The sequence below is a fragment of the Juglans regia genome, chromosome 9 (assembly GCF_001411555.2).
Source record: "Juglans regia cultivar Chandler chromosome 9, Walnut 2.0, whole genome shotgun sequence".
In the NCBI taxonomy this organism is placed as follows: Eukaryota; Viridiplantae; Streptophyta; class Magnoliopsida; order Fagales; family Juglandaceae; genus Juglans; species Juglans regia.
Window position 1 is genome coordinate 24,119,545 of NC_049909.1, and position 25,439 is coordinate 24,144,983.

At 35.9% G+C, this 25,439-nt stretch overlaps 2 protein-coding genes across 16 annotated transcripts; one reads left to right on the forward strand and one right to left on the reverse strand.

The window, feature by feature from the left end:
- Positions 1 to 1,151: 1,151 nt before the first annotated feature.
- LOC108994919 (proteasome activator subunit 4-like) lies at positions 1,152 to 17,092 on the reverse strand. Of its 5 annotated transcripts, none has more exons than XM_035693901.1 (35): positions 16,797 to 17,092; positions 14,561 to 14,663; positions 14,352 to 14,464; positions 14,009 to 14,131; positions 13,799 to 13,900; positions 13,548 to 13,713; positions 13,078 to 13,194; positions 12,902 to 12,969; positions 12,697 to 12,798; positions 12,397 to 12,613; positions 11,960 to 12,193; positions 11,742 to 11,866; positions 11,471 to 11,588; positions 11,155 to 11,370; positions 10,918 to 11,073; positions 10,670 to 10,746; positions 10,369 to 10,577; positions 9,471 to 9,687; positions 9,302 to 9,381; positions 9,075 to 9,186; positions 8,812 to 8,982; positions 7,921 to 8,089; positions 7,801 to 7,844; positions 7,648 to 7,690; positions 7,426 to 7,571; positions 7,185 to 7,279; positions 6,233 to 7,066; positions 5,293 to 5,426; positions 5,109 to 5,204; positions 3,655 to 3,833; positions 3,415 to 3,496; positions 2,991 to 3,115; positions 2,275 to 2,367; positions 1,295 to 1,448; positions 1,152 to 1,214 (listed from the first exon to the last, which is right to left on the reverse strand). In XM_035693901.1, exons 1-35 carry the CDS (start codon positions 16,955 to 16,957, stop codon positions 1,176 to 1,178), a joined length of 5,220 nt encoding a protein of 1,739 aa, XP_035549794.1. In that variant the 5' UTR covers positions 16,958 to 17,092; the 3' UTR covers positions 1,152 to 1,175. The 5 variants fall into 5 exon arrangements, with proteins under 5 accessions (XP_035549794.1, XP_035549793.1, XP_018825899.1 ...); XM_035693900.1 differs by having other exon boundaries at positions 5,293 to 5,571; positions 6,165 to 7,066; XM_018970354.2 differs by lacking the exons at positions 1,152 to 1,214; positions 1,295 to 1,448; positions 2,275 to 2,367 and having other exon boundaries at positions 3,007 to 3,115; positions 3,600 to 3,833; positions 5,293 to 5,571; positions 6,165 to 7,066.
- A 5,376-nt stretch (positions 17,093 to 22,468) lies between these two features.
- On the forward strand, positions 22,469 to 24,403 carry LOC108994940. 11 transcript variants are annotated; one of them, XM_018970395.2, is made up of 4 exons: positions 22,469 to 23,404; positions 23,478 to 23,575; positions 23,691 to 23,754; positions 23,847 to 24,375. In XM_018970395.2, exon 1 carries the CDS (start codon positions 22,677 to 22,679, stop codon positions 23,355 to 23,357), a length of 681 nt encoding a protein of 226 aa, XP_018825940.1. In that variant the 5' UTR covers positions 22,469 to 22,676; the 3' UTR covers positions 23,358 to 23,404; positions 23,478 to 23,575; positions 23,691 to 23,754; positions 23,847 to 24,375. The 11 variants fall into 11 exon arrangements, with proteins under 11 accessions (XP_018825940.1, XP_035549659.1, XP_018825942.1 ...); XM_035693766.1 differs by having other exon boundaries at positions 23,914 to 24,375; XM_018970397.2 differs by having other exon boundaries at positions 23,700 to 23,754.
- Positions 24,404 to 25,439: the final 1,036 nt, after the last annotated feature.

The following is a 25,439-nucleotide window of genomic DNA, read 5'->3' on the forward strand; positions in this document are numbered from 1 at the left end:
TAGACGAAGCTGAAGAGAGAAGATAAGACTGGGAATTTCACAATCCTAGCCAACTGTACCACAAACCACTATTTCTTCTAAATTTCACAATCTTAACCACCTCCCCCACACCCATTTATCTAATTCTTTACTTTTTTTTACCTTAGTTGAAAATTAAAAGGGAGAATGACATATTTACTTATATCACCAAGAAGGTAAAATCTAAGTGGGGAAATTATGTGGGTTGTTGTTCGAAGAAGAGGTTTAGGACCAAGTTCACATAGGAGCAAAAGGACAAGATATTGGGGCTGGCCAAGAGTCTGGGGTGGAGGATTCAGAAGCATGATGAGGCCGTTGTGCATCAGTTCTGTAACGAGACCGGGGTCAAGCCAAGAATTTTTGTAGCTAAGCCAAGGATTTTTACAAAGAAGCCAAGGATTCAAAGCGCACACTTGGCAAGAAATCTAGTAAGAACCGAAAAAAAAAACCTAAGGAAAAAAACCACTTTTGGACGACATCGAGAGATTCACCATGAGAACAAGCTCGTGATGAGATCAAGCATTGAAAAAGGAAGGCTCTTTCTTTCTTAAGACATTATTTTCATGATTTAAATCATCCAAGTGTGAAAAGGAATGTTTTTTTTTTCTTTCTTAGACAGTTTTGTGAATGATGTTGAGAGTCCATTCAAACTTCGGTGGCCTCTAAAGTCTTCCAGTAGTAATCCTACAATTCAACCATCTGTAAAATTCTCATGAATTAAATTGGCAGGTAGATATGTCTTGTTATTCGAATGTTTGTCTGAAATAGCTCCCCTCCCACGAAGACGACGACAGAAATCAAAACTTTCTTTTTGGTTTTTTTTTTAATATATCGGTTGATGTGGTATTATGCTATGCCAGCTGATTACCCGGCGGTTCCCCACCGTTGGTTGTATATAGAAGAACTGTTGTTATAAAAGACTGTCCCCCTTCATACTACACTAATTAAATCAAGTCTGTCCCGACAAGAAGGAAGACTGCCCCAACGCATACAGCAATCTTAAAAGCAAAGATTTCAGCTCGTTTGTAGAGAGCTTGTGTCCTTTAAAGTGGGGCAGCTTCAAAATAATTTCGTAACTGGTATACACAACTCCCCCTTGCCAAAAAAGCAAGTCATCAACAGCGTTTTTTTTTCTCTTACTAGGAATACATCCTAGATCAAGCAAAATATGATGAAGAGGATGTATCAGCCAAAACCTGCAAGGGTAACCAAATAAATAATTAAAATCCTAATATTATGTAGCCTGTGTGGGAAGATAACCTCAAAATGAAGATACCTCAAGCTGCTCTTCAGTAAATAAATTTTTCTGAATGTCCCATGTATCTGCATGCGTTCTCCGGAACTCTGCAACTGCTTTTGTAACTGTGGATTTCACTGGTGATGGCTCCCCACCAAAACGAGCCAATAATGTAACATGCTTGGGCAGCCAACTGAAATGAAACAATGAATATTTTTAGCTTATGTACAGACAGAAAAAAAGCATCATTCTGAGGTGTGGATGGAAGAAAATAAAGTCAAAATCTTTCTAAATTCTCAACCAGTGTCCCATTCTTCGAGCAGACCTTATCAAAATTTTTGTCTTGAGATGACTCCTTATGATCTAATCAAGAACCCACATTGGACATCTAACAGGCAAACAGTTTGGATGTTAGACCATGGCTAAACAAGAGTGGTTCAACTCCTCTCAAATCTGCTAATCTCATGTCTGGTGTAGTTTGTGGCTTTAAGCAGAACATGCCACTACAGTCTGGTGTCGATGCCTCACTCATCAAGTTGCCAATTCTTTAGGCAAATTTCAAATGCTGAGTTACTGAACTGTGAAACATTCTATATTGTTTTGTTTTTGCATTCTTTTGTTTTGGTAATACAGTTGGATTGCATGAACATTGGTTTTAAATAGCTATTCCGTCGAATTATATTTTTAAGTACTTTGATCATCTTAAGTGCCCATGCAGAAAAATAGATTCAGACAAAAATCTTACCTTTACGCATGCCTTTCAGGTTCACATTCCGACACAGGAATCTTATTCATGTCTATTCTTGTACTCGTTGTTTCATGCGTGAAACTGCTCAATAATTACAGTAATGATTTGATTTGTGTTTCCCTTATTATCCAAATATAAGTCCAATACATTAGCAGCACTTGTTGAAGGAGTCCAATACATATCAGCTTTATCAATTATGTGAAATGAAGCTCTAATCAGATAGTTCTGCATTCACACAATAATATTAATTTCTTATTTTAACATTACACACCTGGGCATATCATAAGGGGCTGATAGGACCGAAGCTGCCAACGCAAGTACAGGACCATGAATAGAGGCTACAGATTGACCATCATTTAAATTTCTGCATTTGTAAATTACCAAACTTAGGATCATAATATAAACTTGAACATGGAGAACCCAGTTTCAAAATCTAATATACGAGCACTTTTGTATACATGCATGCATTTTACCCACTCATTAAGCATGTGTGCTACAAATGTTCATCAATGACATGGGGTGTAAAAATGAGTAACTAAAATCCAATTCAAGAAACAAGCATGTTATATTTGATGTTGCAGGCAGTCGTGTTTCACATAAAGTTTTCTTTCTGGTGAACCACAGGAGGATTCATTTTGATAAGAAAAGGAACTATAAAGCATTGCATAATGATAGACTGGATGCTTTGATGGCATTAATAAACCGGGAATGGCATCTTGTTCCACGAAGTATCTATATTCTATAAGCCTACAAAATCCCCCTTTTTTATGTTCACTGGTTTCATTTCCATGAATTTTTTTTTTTTACCAACATAAAGGGAAAACAAATATAAAAGTGAACGGATGGATATTCATGGTACATGATATGCATGCATGCAGGTCCTAAGACTAATTTCATAAACATTTCATCCATACAGCACTCTCTGCTTGTTTAGAAGGTACATTAAGTAGCTGACAGCTAAATGAGCTCAGAAGCACAAAAACTAACATCTTCTTTCTCTTCTTATGGAGAGCATTTGCCTCATTGTAAGCTCTATCAAGGAAATGTCTAGCTTGGTCTTCATCCACTCCTTTCATTAAGTCTGCTAGGACTGCTGCAGCATGCTCTCTTACCTAAGCCATAAATTAAAGTACAATACATGAGTTAAACTAACAAAATCCTATCTCTTGCCAACTACTCTGGTCCATAACAAAAGCCATAAGCTCTTCTTAAGAACCAAATGACTGCAGGCCAGATGTTATCATTCCAGGGGTCTGACTTCTAATCACAAATTTAGGTTCATGAGATTAATGTTCTCAATAAGGACACCCCATCATTCATGAAATTACAAATACTAGTTTCTGCGAAATAAGGATATGCCAAAACCGTTATTTCACTTCCATTTGGAGCTCAATTATTTAGCAAGACTTGCCTCCACTTGGATGTCTATGAGTAACTTCTCAACAGTTCTCCAGATTTTTTGTTTCTCTGAACGGGAGAAAATGAAAGTGTGCCTGTCAGAAAGAGTGTGCAACTTTATTTGCATATTCATTTCAACAAATATTCAGCACAGGCTAGAATTCGAAGTCATCATCTTGTCAAGTTAGAATCAGTTACCTTATATAATAGGGAAGTACATGGTGTAAAAGTAAACCCCTGTAAGAAGCCATACCTGTGCATAAAAGTTTGTAGATATGTCAGCGTTGCAGATCTTGTTCGCCAGTTAGAATCAATAGCTGAAGAAAGAATCACAGATACGGCTTCTTGGAGATGGGGTTCCCAGAAAATTCTCCATTCTAGCAATTCAAAAGCTGCCTTGGCTAATGTTGACAAATCCTTATTTGATGTTTCCTTCAGAAAGCAAATAACAGTTCTCCAACATGTATTATCATGCCCAATCAAATCAATGACAAAATATTGTGAAAAAAAAGACGGAACATCTTGAGCAGATTACTTCTACATCAAAATCTTCCAAACTAATGAAAAATGTGCTCTAAGAGCATGTTAGACTTTTCTAATTAAGCCATACATGCTAGACATCAGAAAGTTCCATAGAATTTATATTCAGATTCGTATTCAGTGAATCACTATGGCTCAAATGCTTTACTGCCGAGCACATAGATAACTGCCCGTTAAGCAATAGAAAGTATGTATCATGCTATCCATGATGATGAAGAGCTTGTATAAGTCCGGAAATTATAAATTTACATCTTTTACCTAATCATACCCAAAAGGAAGGGGTGACAGGGTAGCATCAGCAGACCAAGGGACAGTGGTTACTAAAAGTCAGAATCTTCATGGCAAATGTTTGTATAAAAAAATCTCATGCTGACAATTCAGCAAAATCTCATTTCAGGGGAATTTTTATGCTTTAGATTTGGCCATTTATCGGCTGCATCTATCTATTACAACATAAAAAGCTGAAACATCCGCTTTGTAAAATATTTTGCCTCCAAAGCATTTGTCTATTTTAATTTTGTTTTTTAATTACTGTATTATTCCCTAATTATAATACAAACACATTACATTTCCACCCTTTATTACCACTTTATTACCATCTCTTGCACTTCCTGTCTTTTGTACTTCTTGTCAACTTCCACCCTTTATCCACCATTGATTACCACTTCATTAGCTATCTCTTGCATAGGCAACATGGTGGTTCATTTCTATTTTAAATTTCCCTCTTCTCTTTGTGTATTAATTGACAAGTATGTCGAGCTTCTCACAACTATGAGAATCGTGGAAGAATATAATAGAATTAAAAAATTAATAATTTCCCACACATCGTTTGGGTGTTCGCACTTTTGGTGAGTATGGAAAAACCAACAGAGGCAGGGCATTGAAAAGATAACTAGGACAGCTGCAAAGCAATTTCGTTATTCTAGGCTTACTCCTTTCGAAATGGAATTCTCCACAATTTAGAAAACAAATCTATCACTACCACGAGACTCCTGCTCACTCCCACAAGACTCTTGCGTAATGGTCAACTATTTCCATTATCTGCTTAAGAATGAATTGAAAGGGACAGAAGCATGAGCAGTAGGCATTAAAATTTAGAATCGAGTAGGAACCTCAAGTGCATGCTTGTGAAGTAATAAGAACGGGACCAAATTTGTACTTACATACCTGCAAAGAAATTACAGGATAAAGGAGTCCCACAATTACATCCAGTAAACATGAAGATCTTCCAGACTTCAAAGAAGAGATGATAAAATGGAACAGCTGCACATATTAAGAAATTAAAGTTATCGATAGTTTCTATAATCTAATGAAGAATCGATTTGAGCTAAATCTAAACATATAGACCTACCGTTTCCATCCATTTGACATTATCTTGGGAATCGCCATTCAAGTGCACATCTGGAGCACTTATATTCCTTGAAGTCTCCAGATTGACACAGTGGCTGGCATTTTGAATATTTGTTAACATTTGTGACGCTTTTTCTGTTAAAATTTGAAAACAATCTTCCATAAGTCTATTATTGACATCATTGTTTGCTCCTTCATGTGAATGATGATGATCAGATATCGCATAAAGCCGAATGTTAGAGCACAACACAGAAAGGGTGACACCTACAGCTTCCCTTACCTGTCCCATACCACCCAAAAAGAAAATCAAAACCTTGCATCAAAATAGACTAGAAAATAACCCTTAGTTGTTGCAAAACAGAATAAAACTACAATTTTTCCTTTTCTACCAATGAACATCTAAAGATATGTTCTTTTTTATACCTGGAAAAAAGACAATCAAGATTAAAATATTTTACCACCTTCCAATGCCAGACAATGAAATATTTTTTATTTTCCAATGGCTCTGGTTGTTCACTGTTCAAGAATTATTGTTTAGGCAGTTCATAATCTATATACATAATGTGTGAAAAACATTATGAGGGTGAAATAACATATAATACTAGTTAAAATAATCTCGACCAATCTCTCTTTATATCTATGATTACCTCAAATTAAACTGTAGTTGATATTTGTTTCTGCTTCAACAAGAATATTAAGCAAAAAGCTAGATGATATTATTCTGGAACGTTTTACACTAGAATTGCTATACTCAAGATTTTTCTACATGTCCAAGTGTAATTATCTCCAGAATTTAAAATTAAGAAGGGCATATGAAAAAACATTTAATTTTTAGAAAATCTGTTGTACTATATTCATAAGAGGAAAGCTCACTTGGGCAGAGGAATGACACATATTACCAAGAAGCTCCTGCAGAAGTTTATTATGGAGTTGTAATTCACCTACTGGCATCTTCTGTGGGGATAACTCTATAAGTGCTGCTGACAGAAAAGTATAGCGCTTGGCCACTACAGTGGTAGTTACTTTTGGAGGTAAAGGTTGTGCCAAACAATCTAGGATTTGTTGCCTTAGGAGAGGAATTCTGGTTCCATATCTCCCTTTTCCACCAACTGCATAACGTATACATGCTGCCCACTCAGGTATGGACTCAACTGATTGTGCTAAAATGATATTCCGCAACTGGACCATCATCCAGCTGTCCCATGCTCCCAAAGTACCATTGACATCAGAATGCAATATGCCCGCGAATGCCTCGGCAGCAACACACTGCTTAGACCTCTCCTTGGCATTGGCAAACTCCTCCAGTGTACTTTTAAGTGGCAATAAAACAGACATGCCACATTCCTGGACTAGCCGCTTAAAAATCCGGGCAAATTTTGAATGAAAAGAATTACTTTCTAAGAAAGAGATCCAACAAGGAGTACGTGGCCATGAAGCTGAAAATTCAAAGTAAAAACGAGTAATGGATTTGTCTGCTTGGCTCTGAAAAATAGAACTTCCATGGTTTCCTCCAGAAGATGTGCCTTCAACATCAGTGATTATATGAACAAGAGCTAGACTATTCAATGCCTCATTAAAAAAGCCATCTTCTTGAAAAATTTGAGTCAGAGCTTTTTCAAGTGACGATCTTGTCTTTCCTTTAAAATCATCAGAAAAGAAAGGACATTCCTCCATTGACAATTTATAAGGTGATTCTTTCAACAGTGTATTTAGGGCTGAGATTGCTAGAATTCTAGTCTGAGGAAGTTTACATTTTAAATTCTTCAAGAAGTGACCTGAGAAGGCATAACCAATAAAACAATAAAAAAATGAGATCAAGACAGGTGCACTTAATCAGTAGCCTTAGTGCTATTAAAAAGACGACGAAATAAAAACATAGCAAAAATTGCTGACCAGCAGTATCGCGCAACATTTTTGAAGAGGAGTTGAGGTAATTTCTAGATGTCATAGCCAAGAGGAGCAGAACCCTATTGGCCATCAGGTTATATCTGACAAAAGCAAAATTCTGTACAAATTTAGAGTAAGGACATAATGATCTCTACAGATGTAGAATGTCCACTAATTGATTTTGGTGCTTGCACATTGCTAAAAAAAAAAAAAAACAAATAAGAGGCAGATTCAAACAACCCATTACCGCCAATGCAAGCTGATAGAATCAGACCCCATAGAAACAATCTTGGAAACCAAATTTGCAAAATCTGTTCCATCTATTTGATCATCTGACATCCTGAAAATGCTTCTAGATACTCCAGCATAGTAGATGTTGTATGCAACAAAAAGCTGTTGGCACTTAGATATTAACATTAAACAACTGGAACTCACAACTATGGATTGTAAATACTCTGATGGTATTTACCTCATTGATTACTTTCTGGGCTTCTAGTGACTCATGGTGGGAGCTTCAAGTAGAAACAAGAGAATCACATTGCAAAAATATTAATGAAAACCAAAGTATATGTCAACAAGTTATTTGGAATTTGACAATTCAAAAAGAAAAAAGGTTACCTACCTTGAAAGAATCCCAAAGATGAATGAAGATAATGACTTTGGATCCTGGAGTGGAAGAGAGAGATATCAAGGGAAAAATACTTTTCAAAAAATTTTGTAGCACACTATCCTAAAAGACTACCATTGCCAAATGCTTGAAAACTGCTTTTGAGGCAAGGATTGCACAAGAACCTAGCACAGCATGTTCAGGTGAGTTGGGATCCTGTAAGTTCTCAGTAAGAGAGAGAATGCACTTTGAGATGATAGATGGCCACCTCTTGAATATCTTCAGCAAAGATTTTCCAGCAAGTCTGGGTACCATATCAAAATTTAAATTAAGTACAATGGATCACTACAATAAAAATCTAGAATAATTTGAGCATGACTTCCTAACTTGATTAGAAACCAATTCCATAGAACTAAATGTCTACAAGATATCCTTTATTAATTTGAAATTAATGTACATATAAATGATCGAAGAAACAGAGACATGATAAACAAGTTGACCACTTGCCAGGAAAAATATTCACTATTCAACCACCTAAATTAGAGAAATTTCTGATGCTTCTTGATTATTCCAAGTTTTTCTCAAGTTTTAATTAAGTCTATTTTGTTTTATTAGGCAGTTTCGAAAATTTGTGTCCTGGAGTCTTAAACATAGCGGAATGGGGTGGAACCGTAGGAGAATAAACAAATGCCACGTCCAAAAAATCAGAACTCGATTATTTCATCTTTTCTGCTTTTATTTTGCATAATCAAATCTATCAGCAATGGTCAGAATCAAGGAGACCCACATTGGTTTCAGACAGTGTCTTCTGATTGATTTCACATGCTTCGTCAGGTACGTGCATCATTATTTATCAAAGTCTAATTTAACACTATATGTCATCTTTAGCTTGCTTTGAATGAGCTACCAAAGCTAGAAGGCACATTTCGCACTGGTATGCAGCATACAGTCACAATGCACTCAAATTAAATGGAAGGTTTCTCTAAGAAAGTTTGATCATGTAGCAGGGTCATAGAGTTGTCTCACCTGCGTATAGTTCCATAGTTATGCAGACAGAGCTTTAGAAGATCATCAATTAGAGGAATCACGTGGTAGGATGGATAGAAATTCCCACTTGTACAAAATTTATGATAGAATGACTTAAACGATCTCCACATACTGTGCAGGTATGCCTTGTCGATAACATCCCACCTTGGCCTAAATGGACAAAAGGACTCGGTGATTAATTAGCTAAGCTATAGGTGCTTATTTCATGTGATAAAGGGTGACCAAATCTTTGTATTCTTCACCTTTTCTTTCCTCTAGAGTGTGATAACACAATAAAATTTATTGGAGGCTCTATTATGGCTGCAGAGTCCAAATCCCAAACCTCCCCAGACCACTGATCATACCAAGAATTTCCTGTGAAACACACATAGAACGGGGAAAAATAAGGTCAGACAGGACAAATATGGATTGATACTTTAGGTAGCTCAAAAATTCAACATTCAATTCATCCAGATGCAATGTCCATTACCGTAGTTTACTAAAGCATCCATAATATGAATAACAAGTGTCAATAAGATGCTGTCGTCTGCCTTTTCCTCTAATAAGTATCTGCCCGACAATATATAAATAAGATAAATGCGATTCATAACCAACCAATTGAAGGAAAGATACACAGAACGCTGAAATTCAAACATTACTTGCAGATGGCATGTATGATCTTGGCAGCTTTCTCCCGCAATTCAGTGCTGCCAACACTTGAACCTATTGCTCCAGCTATTAGGAAAGAAGCATTATCTGGATCTTCAACCATGGCATTACTGGAGGGCATATTGAAATCCGGCAAGCAAGACAAAACACCTTGCAATGAGGAATTAACACGTAAAAGAAGCACCTTCAAATGCTCTTTCTTGTCTCCTGGGTGACAAATTGCATGCAACTGTCAGGTACTGGGATTTATGCATAGATAGTGTATATTTTTTTTTATAAGTAATGCATAGATAGTGTATATATCTGAACATATACACATATATGGGAACCTCTAAATAGAGGAATGTGTCATTAATGTCAAGTCATATGGCAATGCTTGTTTCCACTGACACCATTCTGCTCTGATGTATTAGGGCAGGAGAACTTTTTTGAATTCCACATTTCCCCCAATACTCATTAAAGCTGTCAGACGTAAACTTTCAACCACCATCAATTCTGAAAAGAGAAGTGCTACAGCCACAAAGAAATCCCACAAAAGTAAACCCACAAATTGACATAGTTTCATATGATACGTTAGATTTACTTTACAATAAAAGCAGTTTTACAATCTAACATGCTACATCAAGCCACGCCAGGTTATGGGTTTATTTTGTGGGATCTCTTGGTGGCTAAATAATTTCTCTTCTGGAAAATGTTATGGGTTCCTAAAAATGCTTGGTTATAAGTGAAGATTAAAAAAAACTACAACACTCAAGATTTCACAACTCACTACTAGGCTTTCAAAGCAAAAAATAAATAAAGGAGTAACCCCCTCAAAATAAGAGATTCCTTCACTTCATCTGTCCAGAATAAGGGAAAACCACCAAAAAGGATGAACACGTCAATCACCTGGGTCAGAATGGACGCTAGCTTGGCATATTCTATAAAGATCATCCAAAGCTGATTGAAGATGAAGATCCAAGAGTTCATTTGCAAACTGGACTTCATCATCACTCGGAATATGCCACTTGGGGGCCATTGTTAGTTCATCATTAGAATAATATTTTGTGCTAATCCATTTATCTAGTGTAGTAGCACCAGGGCGACGCAATATGCACCTAGCAAACAGGAACATTAAATTTATTTGTCTGTAGATAGAGATTAAAAAGGTTAAATAGAATCATGTGTTCCAGTGGAAATATTAACATACTTGTACTGATCAGCAGGATAATAGCGTGTCAGGCTTTTGAGGAGTGATCGAAGAAGATGGTTACCGGCTTTATTGACCTGCCAAATGACCAGAAGCTTTACAAAAAGAAGTAAAATTTAACTAAACCATATGAATCAGCAGACTGTCACAGTATTGTATGTGACAATCCCATTTAGACACAATTGTACATTACTAGAGAGGATTCTCAACACTCAGATAAATCACTTAACCACAGATCATTACAAGACCTTCCACGATGGGGAGTCAAAAGAAGAAAGGATAGCTTCTTTAAATTGATCCTTGTAATGTAGAAGTGCAGGACCTCCATAACTGATGGCGATTGATAATACTTTCAATCGATAACTAATTGTCGTTTCAAGAGCTGGAGAAAGTGTGGGTTTTTCCTGAAAATAAAATCATTGAACTTTCACAAAAACAAACTAATTGTACATAGAAAATCTAATAAAACACCACAACAGGAGTACCCTGATTGACATTGATGCAGTGGAGATTTCTCCTTCAAACACCATAAGTGGCGTATCATCTAAGGATGACAAAACAGACAACAACAGTGGCTCAATAAGTTTGTTGACCCCCTCTTCTTGGTTTGAATGGATGCATGCACAGCAAAGCAGTCCAACTTCTTCAGTTGAACCAGGGAGAGTATTGGTTTTCACAAACTTGGAAATTTTCCTCAAAGCCTGTTAGTTTTTTGAGGAAAAGTTTAAAGCAATATTTTAGCCAAGCCTTATAAGAATAATAAACCATTAGAGATACATATCTAAAGCCAAGAACCAAGACCTGATCATACAGAGATTCTGAAAGTCTCCCAAGCAATATTTCAAGCATGCAATAGTAGTAAGAATGGTTCTCGCAAAGAAAAGTTCCTGATGTTGCTGGTGAATATAGACCTTCATTCCTGCAGTACCAGTAATCATTGATCCAATTTAAGTTCAAATTGGGAAGCTGATGAGGATATGAATCCTATATAATTAAATTGAGGATTATACTTCTGCTGGAAAAAGAATACATGTAAGACGTGGAAAGATGGAGACTGAGGACCATTACTTACAGAACACTGCTGGGTTCCAAGTATAGAAGCAAGCAAAATAGGCGAGACAGGAACTCGTCCAGCCATTGAGAAAAGCGTATTGGCATGAATGACAACACATCTACATCATCATCTAAAGTATCCAACTGCAGTTAAAAGCAGATTAGTGAAACATTTTATTCACGAAGTAGGTGCATATGAGCCATGTCTGCTTGAATGTTAGGGGTTTGTGTGCTTACATTGGAAAATATTGAAGCAATTAATTTCATGGTTGCCAAGGTTTTAGGAGGATCATTGGCATCCAAGCCAAGTAATGCATTGGATAATGAAACTGTCAGAAGATCGATGAACTCATTACCACCTCCAAGATGAACAAGTTTTATTGAGGAAGGTGAGAGGGATGTGAGAAGTAGTGAACGCGTGACAAATGATATGGACTTCACAGCAATTTCCAACTGGTGGGTGGCAGTCATCTGAGCAGACGAGCATGATAAAAGATAACTTAATTTGATCAAACGAGGAATGAGAAACACTCAAAGGAGAATATTCTACTAGTTATGAATGCTATCAAAGGTGAAGAGGTGTTTTTTTGTAAGGGAAAATCACAAGTTATTCATATTAGTTTCCAAAATTTTTAGTGTGCAAACTGCAAACAAAGATATCCAATGGCACTAACCGTCTCCAAGGCTATATAATACCGGGATGCCACAAAAGGAAGAACCAAGGAGGGCTCCACATAGGACAGTATAGATATTGCAGCAGCAACTGTCGCAGAAAGATCATTATTCTTGCTATATTGACCTCGATCAATTAAATTGAGTACCATGTTCACAAAGAACGTCCTTTCTGATCCTCCCAGATACAGTTCAGCTTGTCCGCAGTCATTTATGTTCCTGTGATAATAGTAATTTAGTAGAAATAGTAAACTATATGTGCAATTATATGGAGAAAAAATATAATATCGAAAAATTCTTACTGTTGTTCATATTTTAGTCGTTTCTGGAATTGAATGACCAAATGTATCAAAAAACACGCCAATGAATAGGTCCATGAACCACCATTAGAAGGATGGTAATATCTATGTCAAGAAAACCAACAACAACCGATGAATTGGATATATTACAAACATATATGCTTTTGAAAAGAAAGTGATAAATGCATTAGAAGGATTGTGAACCAACTGTTCCAAAAGGTTGATGATTTTCTCAAGGTGTGCTAGTGCTGCACTATGAGGTTTCAGTAGATAAACCTGAAATTCAAAGCATAAGAATATTGCATAATGATATCTGAGGAAGCAATCCTATGGGAATTGCATGATGAACACAACTAATTCTAGGACATATTATATCATCCTTACAATTGATTTAGCAATGGCCTTCACTAGGGAAACTGTGCTGTTTGAGAACAAGAATCTAATGTTTTTAGGAACATCCAGAGGAAAAGGATGTGATTCAGATCTATTCGCGACTGGAACCTGTGATTACCAATGAAAGCAGGAAATTTATTATGGAAATCGAAATGGCAGCAGAAAACTGAGAGACACATAGAATAAGGACAAATTATACATCACAGCTTCCTGAAAAAATATGAAAGACAGAGAGAAAGAGACTGAAAGCAAACAGAAAAAATTCAACCACAATCTTCATAAGAAAGGCTCATAAGCCACGTTAATGTATAATTTGTATCCACAATGTCCTTCAACTTCAGTTCGGACAATACTTCAGGTAGAAGTAAATCATAATCAACTATATAACTCAAAACCAGCCACCAATCATCCGTTCTATAGCAATATAGAATCAATATTACTTGAAGATTTGGCATGCTTACCTCAAACATATTTAAGTATTTAATGAATAGTGTGGGTAAGAAACACTCCCAGTCGACAAACTTGCAATTCTTTATGACACGAGCTATAACACCAGCCCATTGACAGTTCCAAAAGTGGCAATTTGGTATTGAGTCCCACAGGTCTATCCATTGTTTAATCCTATCACTGCCATGCAAAGAATGGAGGGTTAACTAGAAACGGTGTCACATAAGAAACCATAAAGAATAAGAGCTATATATTGGCTTATTACCATGAAAAGAAGTCCCAGTTATCCAGATTTGTAGGGAGAAACAGTCTCAGAAATCCAGAGCCTTCCAAGGATGAATTATGCCAAGGATTTTCCACCAAAGACCTGCAAGTTTATCAAGTAAGACGAAAAAATCAGAGCAACTAAACTGTCAATATTGTCACCTAGTCAATTGTTCTAATTGACCAAGATATAGTCCCTCAAAGCAGTTACCTAAACTCTGACCATATCTCAGAGGCAGAACCCGGTGGGAAGAATCTCCTGCAGGATTGAACAAGAGAAGTAATAGTCTCAAAATGACGTTGTTTTAGTCTTGGCCCTTCTGGACCTGTATTCCTGCAGCATGTATATAGGCCAATGTAAGCAGCATGCGGAGCTTCAAAAAGTATAAATGCAAGATCAAAAATACTCTATTGTGTGATATATACAGAGTCAGAGATACAGACACAAATAGACAGATAGAATTACTACAAGTTTGATCTTTTTACCAGTAAATGAATAATCTATGTCCACAAAGGGAATGCATTCTATGGAATGGTGTTACATTAAAACTCACCTGGTAAAATGTGTTATAATCAGAGCATCATAAAGAGGCCGCCACTGAATTTTTAATGACAATTTCTTGCGATACCGACTGAGTAATAACATTAATATCTTCCCCCATTTAGCCTAATCAACACAAATGGAACTATAATTCAGAAAAAAAGAAAAAAAAATGATAACAAACATATACAGAAGAAGCTTCCTTTCAAAAACATGTATCACCTGTGCATAAAGCTTGTTTTGCGATTTTTCAAAAAATTCTAACCCAATCTTGACAAGTGTGCCTACATCTTCCAAAGCCACATCACTTTCAGCAACTATGAAACTGCACAATAAATAAGTTAGATTGACTCCTGCCATTAACCCCATACAGTTGGTTTCTAAACAAGGATAACATCAATTTTTTCGACTCAACTTATCAACAGATAAATGCTTACAGAGATGGAAAATAGTTACCCATTTAAAAAAGAAAGAAAAAGAAGTTAAAGGAATGAGAATTGAGAATACTGTTGATAGAGAACTGGATAATGAAATAACGAAGTGGAATGTAGTAATACACATAAGGAACTTTGACCAGCCTCGATGGTTATATCAAATTCACATGAAATAAGCTACTATGTGATATTTTTAACATAATTGTGAAGAACTGTAGGAATACACACAAACATTGACCGGTCTTGATGGTCGTATCAATTCACATGAAATAAGCCATTATGTGATACTTTGAACATATATGTGAAGAACCCCCATGTTGAAATTGTACTCACAAGACATACCATGATGCCCCCTATGATGGAAATACTGTGTAGTGTTGGTATTTCAGTATTAATTTTGGAAGCTTTGAGATTAATCAGTATAACATGAATGCCTACACAGTTGATGTGGCATTGTTTGTATGTCTCTCTCTCTATGGCTTAATATCTTAATTAATTTTCTATTTTAGTTCTCGTAATAGTTAACCTCTCGTTTGGTAGTGTGTTGCGCTACAGTAGCCTTTAATGGAGGGAATGGAATTCAGATGATGCTTGTGTGGTACAATTTATGGTGAATCATGGTGGGACATGATCCATAGGTGTTGAAGGATGTATATCAAATGCAGACACGTGTGTGCGCACAAACATCACGCATGCTTGACTCTTATCTATTTATGCCAGTCTTCTATCATGAATTGCTAGAAGACATGCTTGATCACTTCAAAAGCAGCTTTTTTTGTATAGACAGCATCTTTCGACAAGATCCTCACCACATATAATTTCAGTTTTTTTTTTTTTAATAAATAAAAATTTATTAATATCAATAGTCGTAACCAAGTACACTAGTTGTATACAAGAGAGAACACCTAATCCATAATAGGTGTAACCAGCATCTTTCGACAAGATCCTCACCACATATTAGAATCTTCGAAGACTGCAAGAGAACAATGGATGAGCTTAAAGTTTTCTTTTTTAAAACATTATTCTTATGGGCGGGGGGCCATTGTTTGTAATGGGCTAAATATGTCCATGATTTTCTCCTTTCGATTGCAAAATCTAATTAGGTTATTCTCATGTATACTCTCAATGTACTTGGGCTTTAATTTGCCTACTTCTATGAATAAAACTTCTTGATTACCTATAAAAAAAAAATATGGAAATCTTTGATGAAGTGGATGCTGTGCTGGTCATCCATGCCTTATGAAATGGATACTGGTATAAGCTTGTTTTGTGTATTACTAGATTCAAACTTGGTTATTTCACTATCCAAATCTCATTCTGAATTCTCATTCCTTTAATATCATTTTCTTTTTCTTTGAACTGGAAACTGTTACGTGCCAGATACACGAAGCACCAGAGTTTCACCAAGACATGGCAAAGTCCATCAAGAGGGGCATCTAACGCATTGCATAACACCTTGAACGGAGAAAGGAGAAAAACACGTTGCCTGGTGTGTAGTAGCAAGATACTGTTACGATTCTGTCCAGTCGTTATTTGAGTAAGAGATATTACATATGATATCATATTGGTAATTATCACGTTATCAGTTGCGTAGGAGTTGGAAATAAGGATTTATATAAAAACTAAAGGATATTAAGATTCAGATAAGCAAAGTTTTAATTACCAAACTTATGTTTGAACTTTGAAGATGGCTTAGGTTCACTCAACTAACCTACCGTTGTAAAATTAAACTATCAAAAGAGGCGATCGAAAGAGAAGAGATCCCAAGTATTTTCCCGTTGAACGGTCCGTTAGGATATCGATTTCTAGAGCTGGTGAGAGTAAGTAACTACTTTTCCATCATTGTAAGCATGCATCGGTTGATAAGATGAGTGAGTATAGTCGATGCTACGTACCCAAGTTCAGAATCCATAGTCAAAGGGTTAAGTTAAACGTACTTCTAAAAATCCAAACAAACCAGAATTGGCAACGAAATGTAAAACTGATTACACTTGAAAACAAAACAGATAGGAGAGAGTACTGACGTTTTGATGAGAGGTATCCAAGTGAGAGTGGAGTAAACTGAATCGGGATCATCGGATTGAGAGAAATCTTCGAGGGTCCTGACGAGCCGGGAAAAGGATTCCTTCTCTCTCTTTGTTTGCTCGGCGACCGGTGGTGGAAGCCAAGCATTGTACAAATGCATTTCCCACCACCACGAGAATGAAACCAATACCAAAATAACCCCTCTCACACACTCCGTCTCTGATTCGATTGATTGATTGGAGTTGATATGAAATGAATTTTAGGCAACAATTCTTCAGTGGACCGTGGTCTACTCTGCACAGGTCGTCTTCGATCAGTAGTTATTATTATTATTATTATTATTATTACTAATATTAAAAATATATGGGTCTACTCAATTTGGAATCGTCAATTTTTTCTGCTTGCGTGCATTTACCTACTAAACGCGTCACTTTCCCAGGAAAGAACAAAGCACATTCACCTGTACAACCAATGGTGTCCACAAGAAAGAAGAAAATACAAAAGCAGGGAGAATAATCTACCTTATGAGATTCTCAAAGGTTTTACTTTTTAAACCCAAAAACAAAAAAGTCTTTAAGGTCAGATATTTGATTAATCCATCCACTGCTGCTTGCAAAATGGGGATGCAATTACACAACTAATATATATAAATAACAAAACAAATACTAAAAATATATCACTTTAATTGTTTTGTTGGATAATAACAAAGAGTTCCCTGCAGGTAGATTGATATAATTACTATATATATATATATATACACACAAACACACACATTACAATTAAACTGAGAACGAGAAAGAAATAAGTAGCGTTTCTCTGATTTTCTTAAGCAATAAAGCAAGCAGTCTCCGAGTCCCAGTAACAGCGATTTGAGCTCCAAATAGCCTTAGTCCATACATCGTGTAGATTTTATTTGGAAAAATAACAGCGATTTGGCCCTGTTTTTCCGTTAATTGGTGTAGACTGAATTTATAAAAAAGGGCGAGGCACTAATCGGCATAGTACAAAGGCCAAACAAAAAAAGGTTATAATCGTTTACACGACTGAATAGTGAATATTTCATTTTTAAGCGATGCTATTTCTAAATTTGATTATCGTATTATATTTATAAAAAAGAGTTTTTGTTATATATAGCCATAGGATGGTGTGTTAGCATACAATTTATACTAGGACCCATAATAACGTTAAAACAAGTTTCTAAATTTATTTTCTCTTATAAAAAATAAATGAATAATCAATACTTATTTTTAAAGTGATTACAATTGTTAATGGAAAATTTTATGAGTAATGATACCCAAATATACAAGTACGTGTAGTCTTTTTGTTAAAAAGTCTACAGGAAAAAGTATAAAATAAAAATATTTTTTTTTTTTAATTAGTGGAATCTATTTTTTTTTAAAAAAGGTCTGCAGAAACAACGTACTGAAGTGTTTAAAATTTATAAAATTAAATTTGGAGTTTCTTTAAACGCATAATTGAAACACATGAAAACTGAAAAATTAAATGAGGTTTTTACCTAACCGTCAATATTTAGAAATTTGGGTACGGCTAGTAGCGTGTCAAACTTCATTTTACACCCACTAATAATAATAAGACGTGTAATAACTCTATCAAATTAATTTAAACATGGAGCTACATGCAATGAATCCGTTGTCCCCCCTTACACCCAAAACCCAATCTTCACGAAATAAGAAAAAATATAATTGCAACCTGCAAAAGAACTTGTCCAAAGTCGATAATTTACATGTCCACCCTTTCTCCAACTGCAGTTAAAAAAAAGCACCAAAATTCATCGACTAAATCAAAATTCAGGTAAATGAAAAAGAAATTAACAAAATTCAGAGATGGAGAGGGAGCGAAATAATTGGGTTTGAAAGGAGAAAGCTCACGCTTTCAATTCTACTGTGAAAGACATGTCGATGAGGAGAGAGACGGTAAAACAAGAAAGAATGTGATATTCTTTTATTTTGAAATAAAGTTGGGATTTTCTTTTGTAATTTGGAAGCACTTGCATCCTTGGTGTTACCATCTCACTTTACCGCTTGGAACAGTTTGACCTAAACTTCGATATTTTGGTGACTAGTACATTTTGGCTAGTAAGACCATCTTGACAGAGATGAACATGGGTTCGAATCCTTTGAAGAAATATGAGATTTGTCGAGAGAGACGGAGATGAAGATGGGTTCAAATCTCTTGAAGGAAGATAAGATCTATTGAGAGAGATGGAGAAAGAGATTTGATGCATTGAGGGAGAGCTTCAAGGGGGAAGAGAGAAGATGAAAGAGAGGGGAGAGGGGAGAGGGGAGAATGGACTCACACCCATCGTAAGTCCAATGAATCTACTACGTGTTGCTCTTTTAGTGGAGGGGGTAAAAGGGGAAGTTACGCTCCGACCGGTTTGAAGCTTTTCCTTAATTAGAAACTCACTTTGCAATTTAGTTTTCTAAAATGATTAAACTAATTATGCAAAAAATATGAAAATATTCTATTTTTCATAGGTTCGTAGAACTGAGTCTAAGCCCCATTTTTTTCTGGTCAAATCCAAAACCTGGAATCTAGATATTCGAATTATACTCGGACGGTAAAAAAAGTTCGGATCCGGTTACGGATCCATGACCTGGATATCCATAATCGGGTCCCTTTTTTAAAAAAAAAAATCATGCTTCGACGCAGAAGCCAGAAAGTGTTCATCTCGACTATGTTATCTCTCAGGCTACTCTCAGACTACTTTAACATGAAGTAGGAGCCCATCTTCTCAGCCAACACTTTGCTGAGGGGAATCAGGACGCCATCGCTTATGTCGGCAATCTTGATCCTCAGATCCTCTTTCCCCTTTTTCTTATTTCTCCCCATGTTTGACAGTTGATTTTCATCCTTTGCTGCGAAAGAAGGAATTTGGAATAGTTAGGGTTTTTTTGGACTTTAAAATTCAGTTCTGCACTCTACCACTAGATTTGATTTGTAGTTTTAATTAGTTGCTCCAATTAATGATGGGTAGCTTTTTGTAGGAAGTGTCTGGGTGTCATAATTTGAACACACACACTTGCAGCAATAATTGTTGTTGCAACAGATAAAAGTAGAGAGTGCCAGTACCAAATACCAACCATGTGTGCATGAGTAGAACAACAATTTTCTCCAATTGTTAGGCTATATCAATGCACAAACTCTTTGGTCAGATCATGTGTATAATCTGATCTAGGCCAGTGCATATGACTCGATAATCTGACCAACTCGATTGACATGACCCGACCCGACCCGGCATTTGACGGGCTACTAATAATTGGTTCACCGATTCGATAAAAACAACGGGTTTGAGTTTTGGTGTAAACCGACCGATAAAAACAATGTAAACCACTACCTAATTACTGAGAAGGGTCTACTGGGCATGGGGAATGGCCATAATAATTGCGAAGAGATGGAGATTGACAAATGTAGAGAGATACAAAGAATCACCAAGAAGGACGGTTGCAACAAAATCTGCTCTTCTTCGGTAGAGAAAAAATAAAACTAGGTACAAAAATCATCTTAAAACCAGCTCACTTTTTAGAGCTACAACCCAAAAGCCTTCAAGGGAGAGAGTTGACCTTCAAGCCCGATGGTGTCCAGAGGGGCCTGGTACTTAATCAATCTTCAATTAATTACTTGGTAGGCTGTAGCTCTAGACAACTCCAAAACAATCAAAATCGCTTTGTCTCTTTTTTTTTTTTTTCCTCGAATCCAATGATTTTGTTTGTTTACTGGGTTTCTGGTTTCATTTGTTGTAGATCTGTTGTTGTTGGAGGATTTGTTGGGGGCTTTATGTGTTGGGGGATTTGTTATAGATCTCGTTGTTGTTGGAGGATTTGTTGGGGGCTTTCTGGGTTTTCATTTGTTGGGGTATTTGTTGTCTTCGATACATTTTTTCTTGTCCAGAGATCTCGTGTTTGGTTGATGAGAGTTTTAAAAAATAATAGAACTTATTGGCTTAATGATCTAAAAATGTATAAGCTTAATGTATCATGCAACTTGCTTTCCTTGGTTGGGTTGGAAATTTTCATCTGTAGAAAATGGGTACAAACAAGGTCCTGTGCCGATGAAAAAGAAAGAGCATTATTATTTTATTTTTATTTTATTTTTAAAGACAAAGTCGGGTCATACGGGTTCGACCCGATATTGTTTTGATGGGTTGGTTCGGATCGGGTTAGCACCTTAACTAGTTCTTTTTGGGTCAGGTCGGACACAAATCCGGTATTTTCTAGTCGGTTTGCAGGCCTAATCTGATCCATTAATTAATGAAATCCAACCAAGCTTATTCCACAAAAGGTAAATGTGAGCCCTTTCTGAAGATGACATGATCACTTGATTTTAACTCAAATGCAGCAGCTCATGAACATCTCAGAGACATTACTTAATTGAGTTCCAAACACCATTATGATGTATCACTTGATTTGATATTGCTTCAACTTGGATGAAATAAATCAATTTTCTCTCTATTTCAAATTCAATATGTGAAGAGTAGTAGCATTGTATTAGTCTAATTAGTTATGATGTATTATTATTTATTTTGGTATTTACAAATTAATATTTTGTATTGTGATGTAAGGACAATATTATTTATTTATTTCGTTATTTATTTTATTTTTTGAAAAAAACTTTTAAAAATTGTTTAAATTATTATTTTTTTAAATTTGAACAATTTAAACATGATTTCGTAATTTTTTTTACTAAAAAGTGCTATAAAAATATTTTATAAGTTTAAACAGTTTTTTTTTTAAAAAAAAAGTGTTAATTGGTATTGGATGTACGTACCCAATAAGAGAAGCTTCCTGCTCATATAAAAACAAAAGAGAATATAACAGAAGCTTCCTCATTACTGGTGCAAATTTCGTACGTAGCAAACATTATATATAGTCTAATAGTCATGTACGTAAATGTACAACATATATTAAATCCGAATTAAATCAGTTACAATACGGATATCCAAATTTAAGGAAAAAAATTTGAATATCCATCAAGATTATTTTTGGATTAATCTAGACAGATAATTGCCTAGTTTTTAAAATTCAGATTTGATTATGATCACGTATCTGGATCCAAATTCGGTTGCACTCCTCTAATTTTTTGCTATGTTAAGTTTTATATGAAATAGAGATGTTCATATTTTGAATAGGAATGCTTCTAATCATTTTCACACGATATATCAATATATGAATTGTTATTTTTATTATTTTATTTAAATATACATATTTACGCATTAATATATATATATGTTTAAATAGAATAACAAAATTGATAAATAGTTTATGATGATACGCGATGCACGAGAATCAATAAAGATATTTTGATATTATTTAGATAGTAAATTAAGATGAAAGTTAAAAATTGAATAAAATATTGTTAGAATATAATTTTTTTAATATTATTATTATTTTAAAATTTAAAAAAATTAAATAATTTATTATATTTTATAAAAGAATTTAAGGAAATTGTAATAATAAAGATGAAATACTAAACGGTGGCTATTGTAACCGTTGAAATTACTATCAGATAGAATATATAATCAAATAAAATAAGAAATCCGACCGTTGCCGATGTACACCGCAACAAGACCGTTGGGGAATCCCAGGCGTTCCTGCAACAATTTAAATAGCAGTGTTTCTTTCTACTTCCTCTTATATTCTTCTCTCAACGTTCAAAGCAATCGAAACCACAATCATATTATTTTTCTCTATTTGATCAGAAAAATCTCAAAGCTTCTCTGTTTCATTTTTAATTATCCAACGCTTTGCCTGTTTTTTTTTCCAGTTTTCTTCTTTCAGTAAATCTGCATTTCAATTTTTTTTTTTTAATTCATTTTGGCAGTATAATTCTTATCTAGATTACCCTAATATCAATCGTCAATGGCTCCTCAAATCAAAGATGCGCACATTGTAGAAATCAAAGTAGACGAAGAGCACCAGAACAAACTCTTATCTGCCATGAGCACAATCTCGACGGCAATGCATCATCACCCACTAATGGAAATCTCCGAGAGCCCCGGCCATCTCTTGCTTCTCAAGCTCTGGCAAAGAGAAGAGGACCTTTTTGGCCGGCGCATCGCTCTCAAACAAACTAGATTGGACTCGATAAAAAGAGAGCTTTTTCAGCTGTGCTGTTTCTTCTTTATCTTTCATGGGTTTTTCTTTACCATTTTGTTTACCTCTTCGGTTAACTCCCAAGAGGAGCATAAACAGACTTGCAAGAAATGGTGGATACCTGGTCTATTATCTGTCTCTACCTCGCTTGTCCTTGTGTTCTTCGTCCAGGTGAAACTTTGCAGGTATTGGAAGGTGTCGAGGCAGTTGCAGAGGGAGAGAAACGATGGGCGATCGCTCACGAGGTGCATTCAGGAACTAAGGATGAAAGGAGCTAGCTTTGATTTGTCGAAGGAGCCACAGAGTGGGAAGAGGATGAAAAGCTCGAGCGTGGAGATAAAATGGAAGCCGATTAATTGGTGTTCTCGGAATCTGGTGACCTTAGCTCTTGTTTGCTTTGCAGGTTTGGGGCTTCCGGCTAGCAAGCTCATCCTCTGCGGCTTCTGATCGTGGGAATTGTTTAATTTAGTGGTCTTCTCTGTCACAGCGTCACGGTAAAGGCTAACCTAATGAGTACTCACTCCTGTTCTCGGAATCTGGTGACCTTAGCTCTTGTTTGCCTTGCAGGTTTGGGGCTTCCGGCTAGCAAGCTCATCCTCTGCGGCTTCTGAATTCTGATCGTGGGAATTGTTTAATTTAGTGGTCTTCTCTGTCACAGCGTCACGGTAATGGCTAACCTAATGAGTACTCACTCCTGCAATATTTTCTGGTTCTGCTTTTTTCCAGATATATGTACTTAATCAGTATGTGGTTTGGGTCTCATCTCACATACTGTTGTAGTTTATGCAGACGGGTGATCTTGAAGAATGTAACGCGAAATAGGTTGAATTTGACAGCATCAAAGGTAAAAGAAACAGTCATCTCGCCCTCGATAACTTTCAAATGCGAAACTGCTCCCGTTACAGTACATATATATTTGGCTGGCCTCTTCTGCAGTAGTTTCGAACATTTCGTCAATGTTAGAAGAGATGGGTGGGTAATGGCAGAAATTGATCTCTTCCAGGGGATGAAGCATCTTCGGTCCGATCGATAATTATGTTTCTACACTCGCTAGAACAAGCAATTTACGCAAGCGTTGGAGGTTGTGATTACGTGTCGGCTGAAAATTGGAAGAAATTTATTGGATTTTTCCCATCTCTGATCTGAACTTGGGCTTCCAGTTTTTTACACGAGAGATGCCTGATTGTGGGAGTAGGGAGGATATATTTATTTATTTGCAAGTGGTAGAAGCAAATTCAAAAGACCTTGTTTCGATCGTTTGCCCTGATCGCTGGATTCTTTCTAATACTAGTTTGGTTTGAATAAGTAAAAAGGAAAAAATGGCAGCACATAGGATAGGAGGATCTGATCTTGGCTCCCTCCCAATGAAGAAGCAACACTGCCTGTGTTGTGTTCTTACTTGTTCTTACTGTAAAAGCTTGTAAAATATATATTGACTAAATGATTTGAGAAATATTTGAGCTCAGCTCGGTATTAGTCATTCCGTTCCACGACGACCTGTTTCTACAACTGTTTAAATTAAGGGCATTTTTGTGCAGCAGATAACACCACTAATTGGGAAATTCAACGAGTGTGAGTGTGAGTGTGAGATTCGTGACATCCTTCATCATAAGCAGAGATGGCTGGAGAGGCTCAAATGCTAAGTTTCTTCGTCTCATGGACAAATGCTAACCTCCAGGCTCCAACCATCACATGGAAAATTCTAATCTATACGAATGTAACCTCCAGCCATCTAACATAATTCAACACAACACAAGGAATTAAGGTTTTCAATCAACAGGCATTGAATTAATTTGAATCACAATATACAAAGACAAAACAAAGGATTGATCTGTTACTGATGAATCACACAATATACAAAAAAATGCACTCTCTCACACACATAAAGCGTGTGTGTTCAAATTGTATATAAACCAACCATGTATGCACCTTTTATGAAGCCTATCTGCACCTTTTACATGACTCGCATTTCCCTACCATCACATGACTGATACCAAGTGTGGACCAGGGATGTTTAGTCAAAATAAATATCCAGAAAAAGTCACTCTACAGGCACTCTTTGGTAGTTCTTCAAATTTGGTGGATGGATAAAATTAAACCCAAATATTTTAATATTTTTCATAGTCAGGACCAACTAAATTTAAACAAATGTACTTTGTTTGTGTGTGTCTACTTGAGATTAAGATATGTGCTGGTTCCACAAAAGAGCAAGTAAAAAAGTAATAAGGCACCACAGAAACTTTTCAGGAAATCTCTAAACAAAAGAGAACACATCCCTTTCTCTGAAATGATCAATTATTTGACAATTTTGAAAGGTCGAAGACTCGAAAAGCATAATGCATATGAAATATGACAACCCTTCTCTAGATGAAGAAATAAGTATAGGTTTGATGCATCAACTATGTTAAGAATATAATGTAAATAATAAAATTTACATCTTTCCATTAGCTTAAACTTTTGGAATAAGTAGTAATTTCACTTGGTCAGAGCTGAGATTCTGAGTTCGAATATTGATTCTACATTATACCT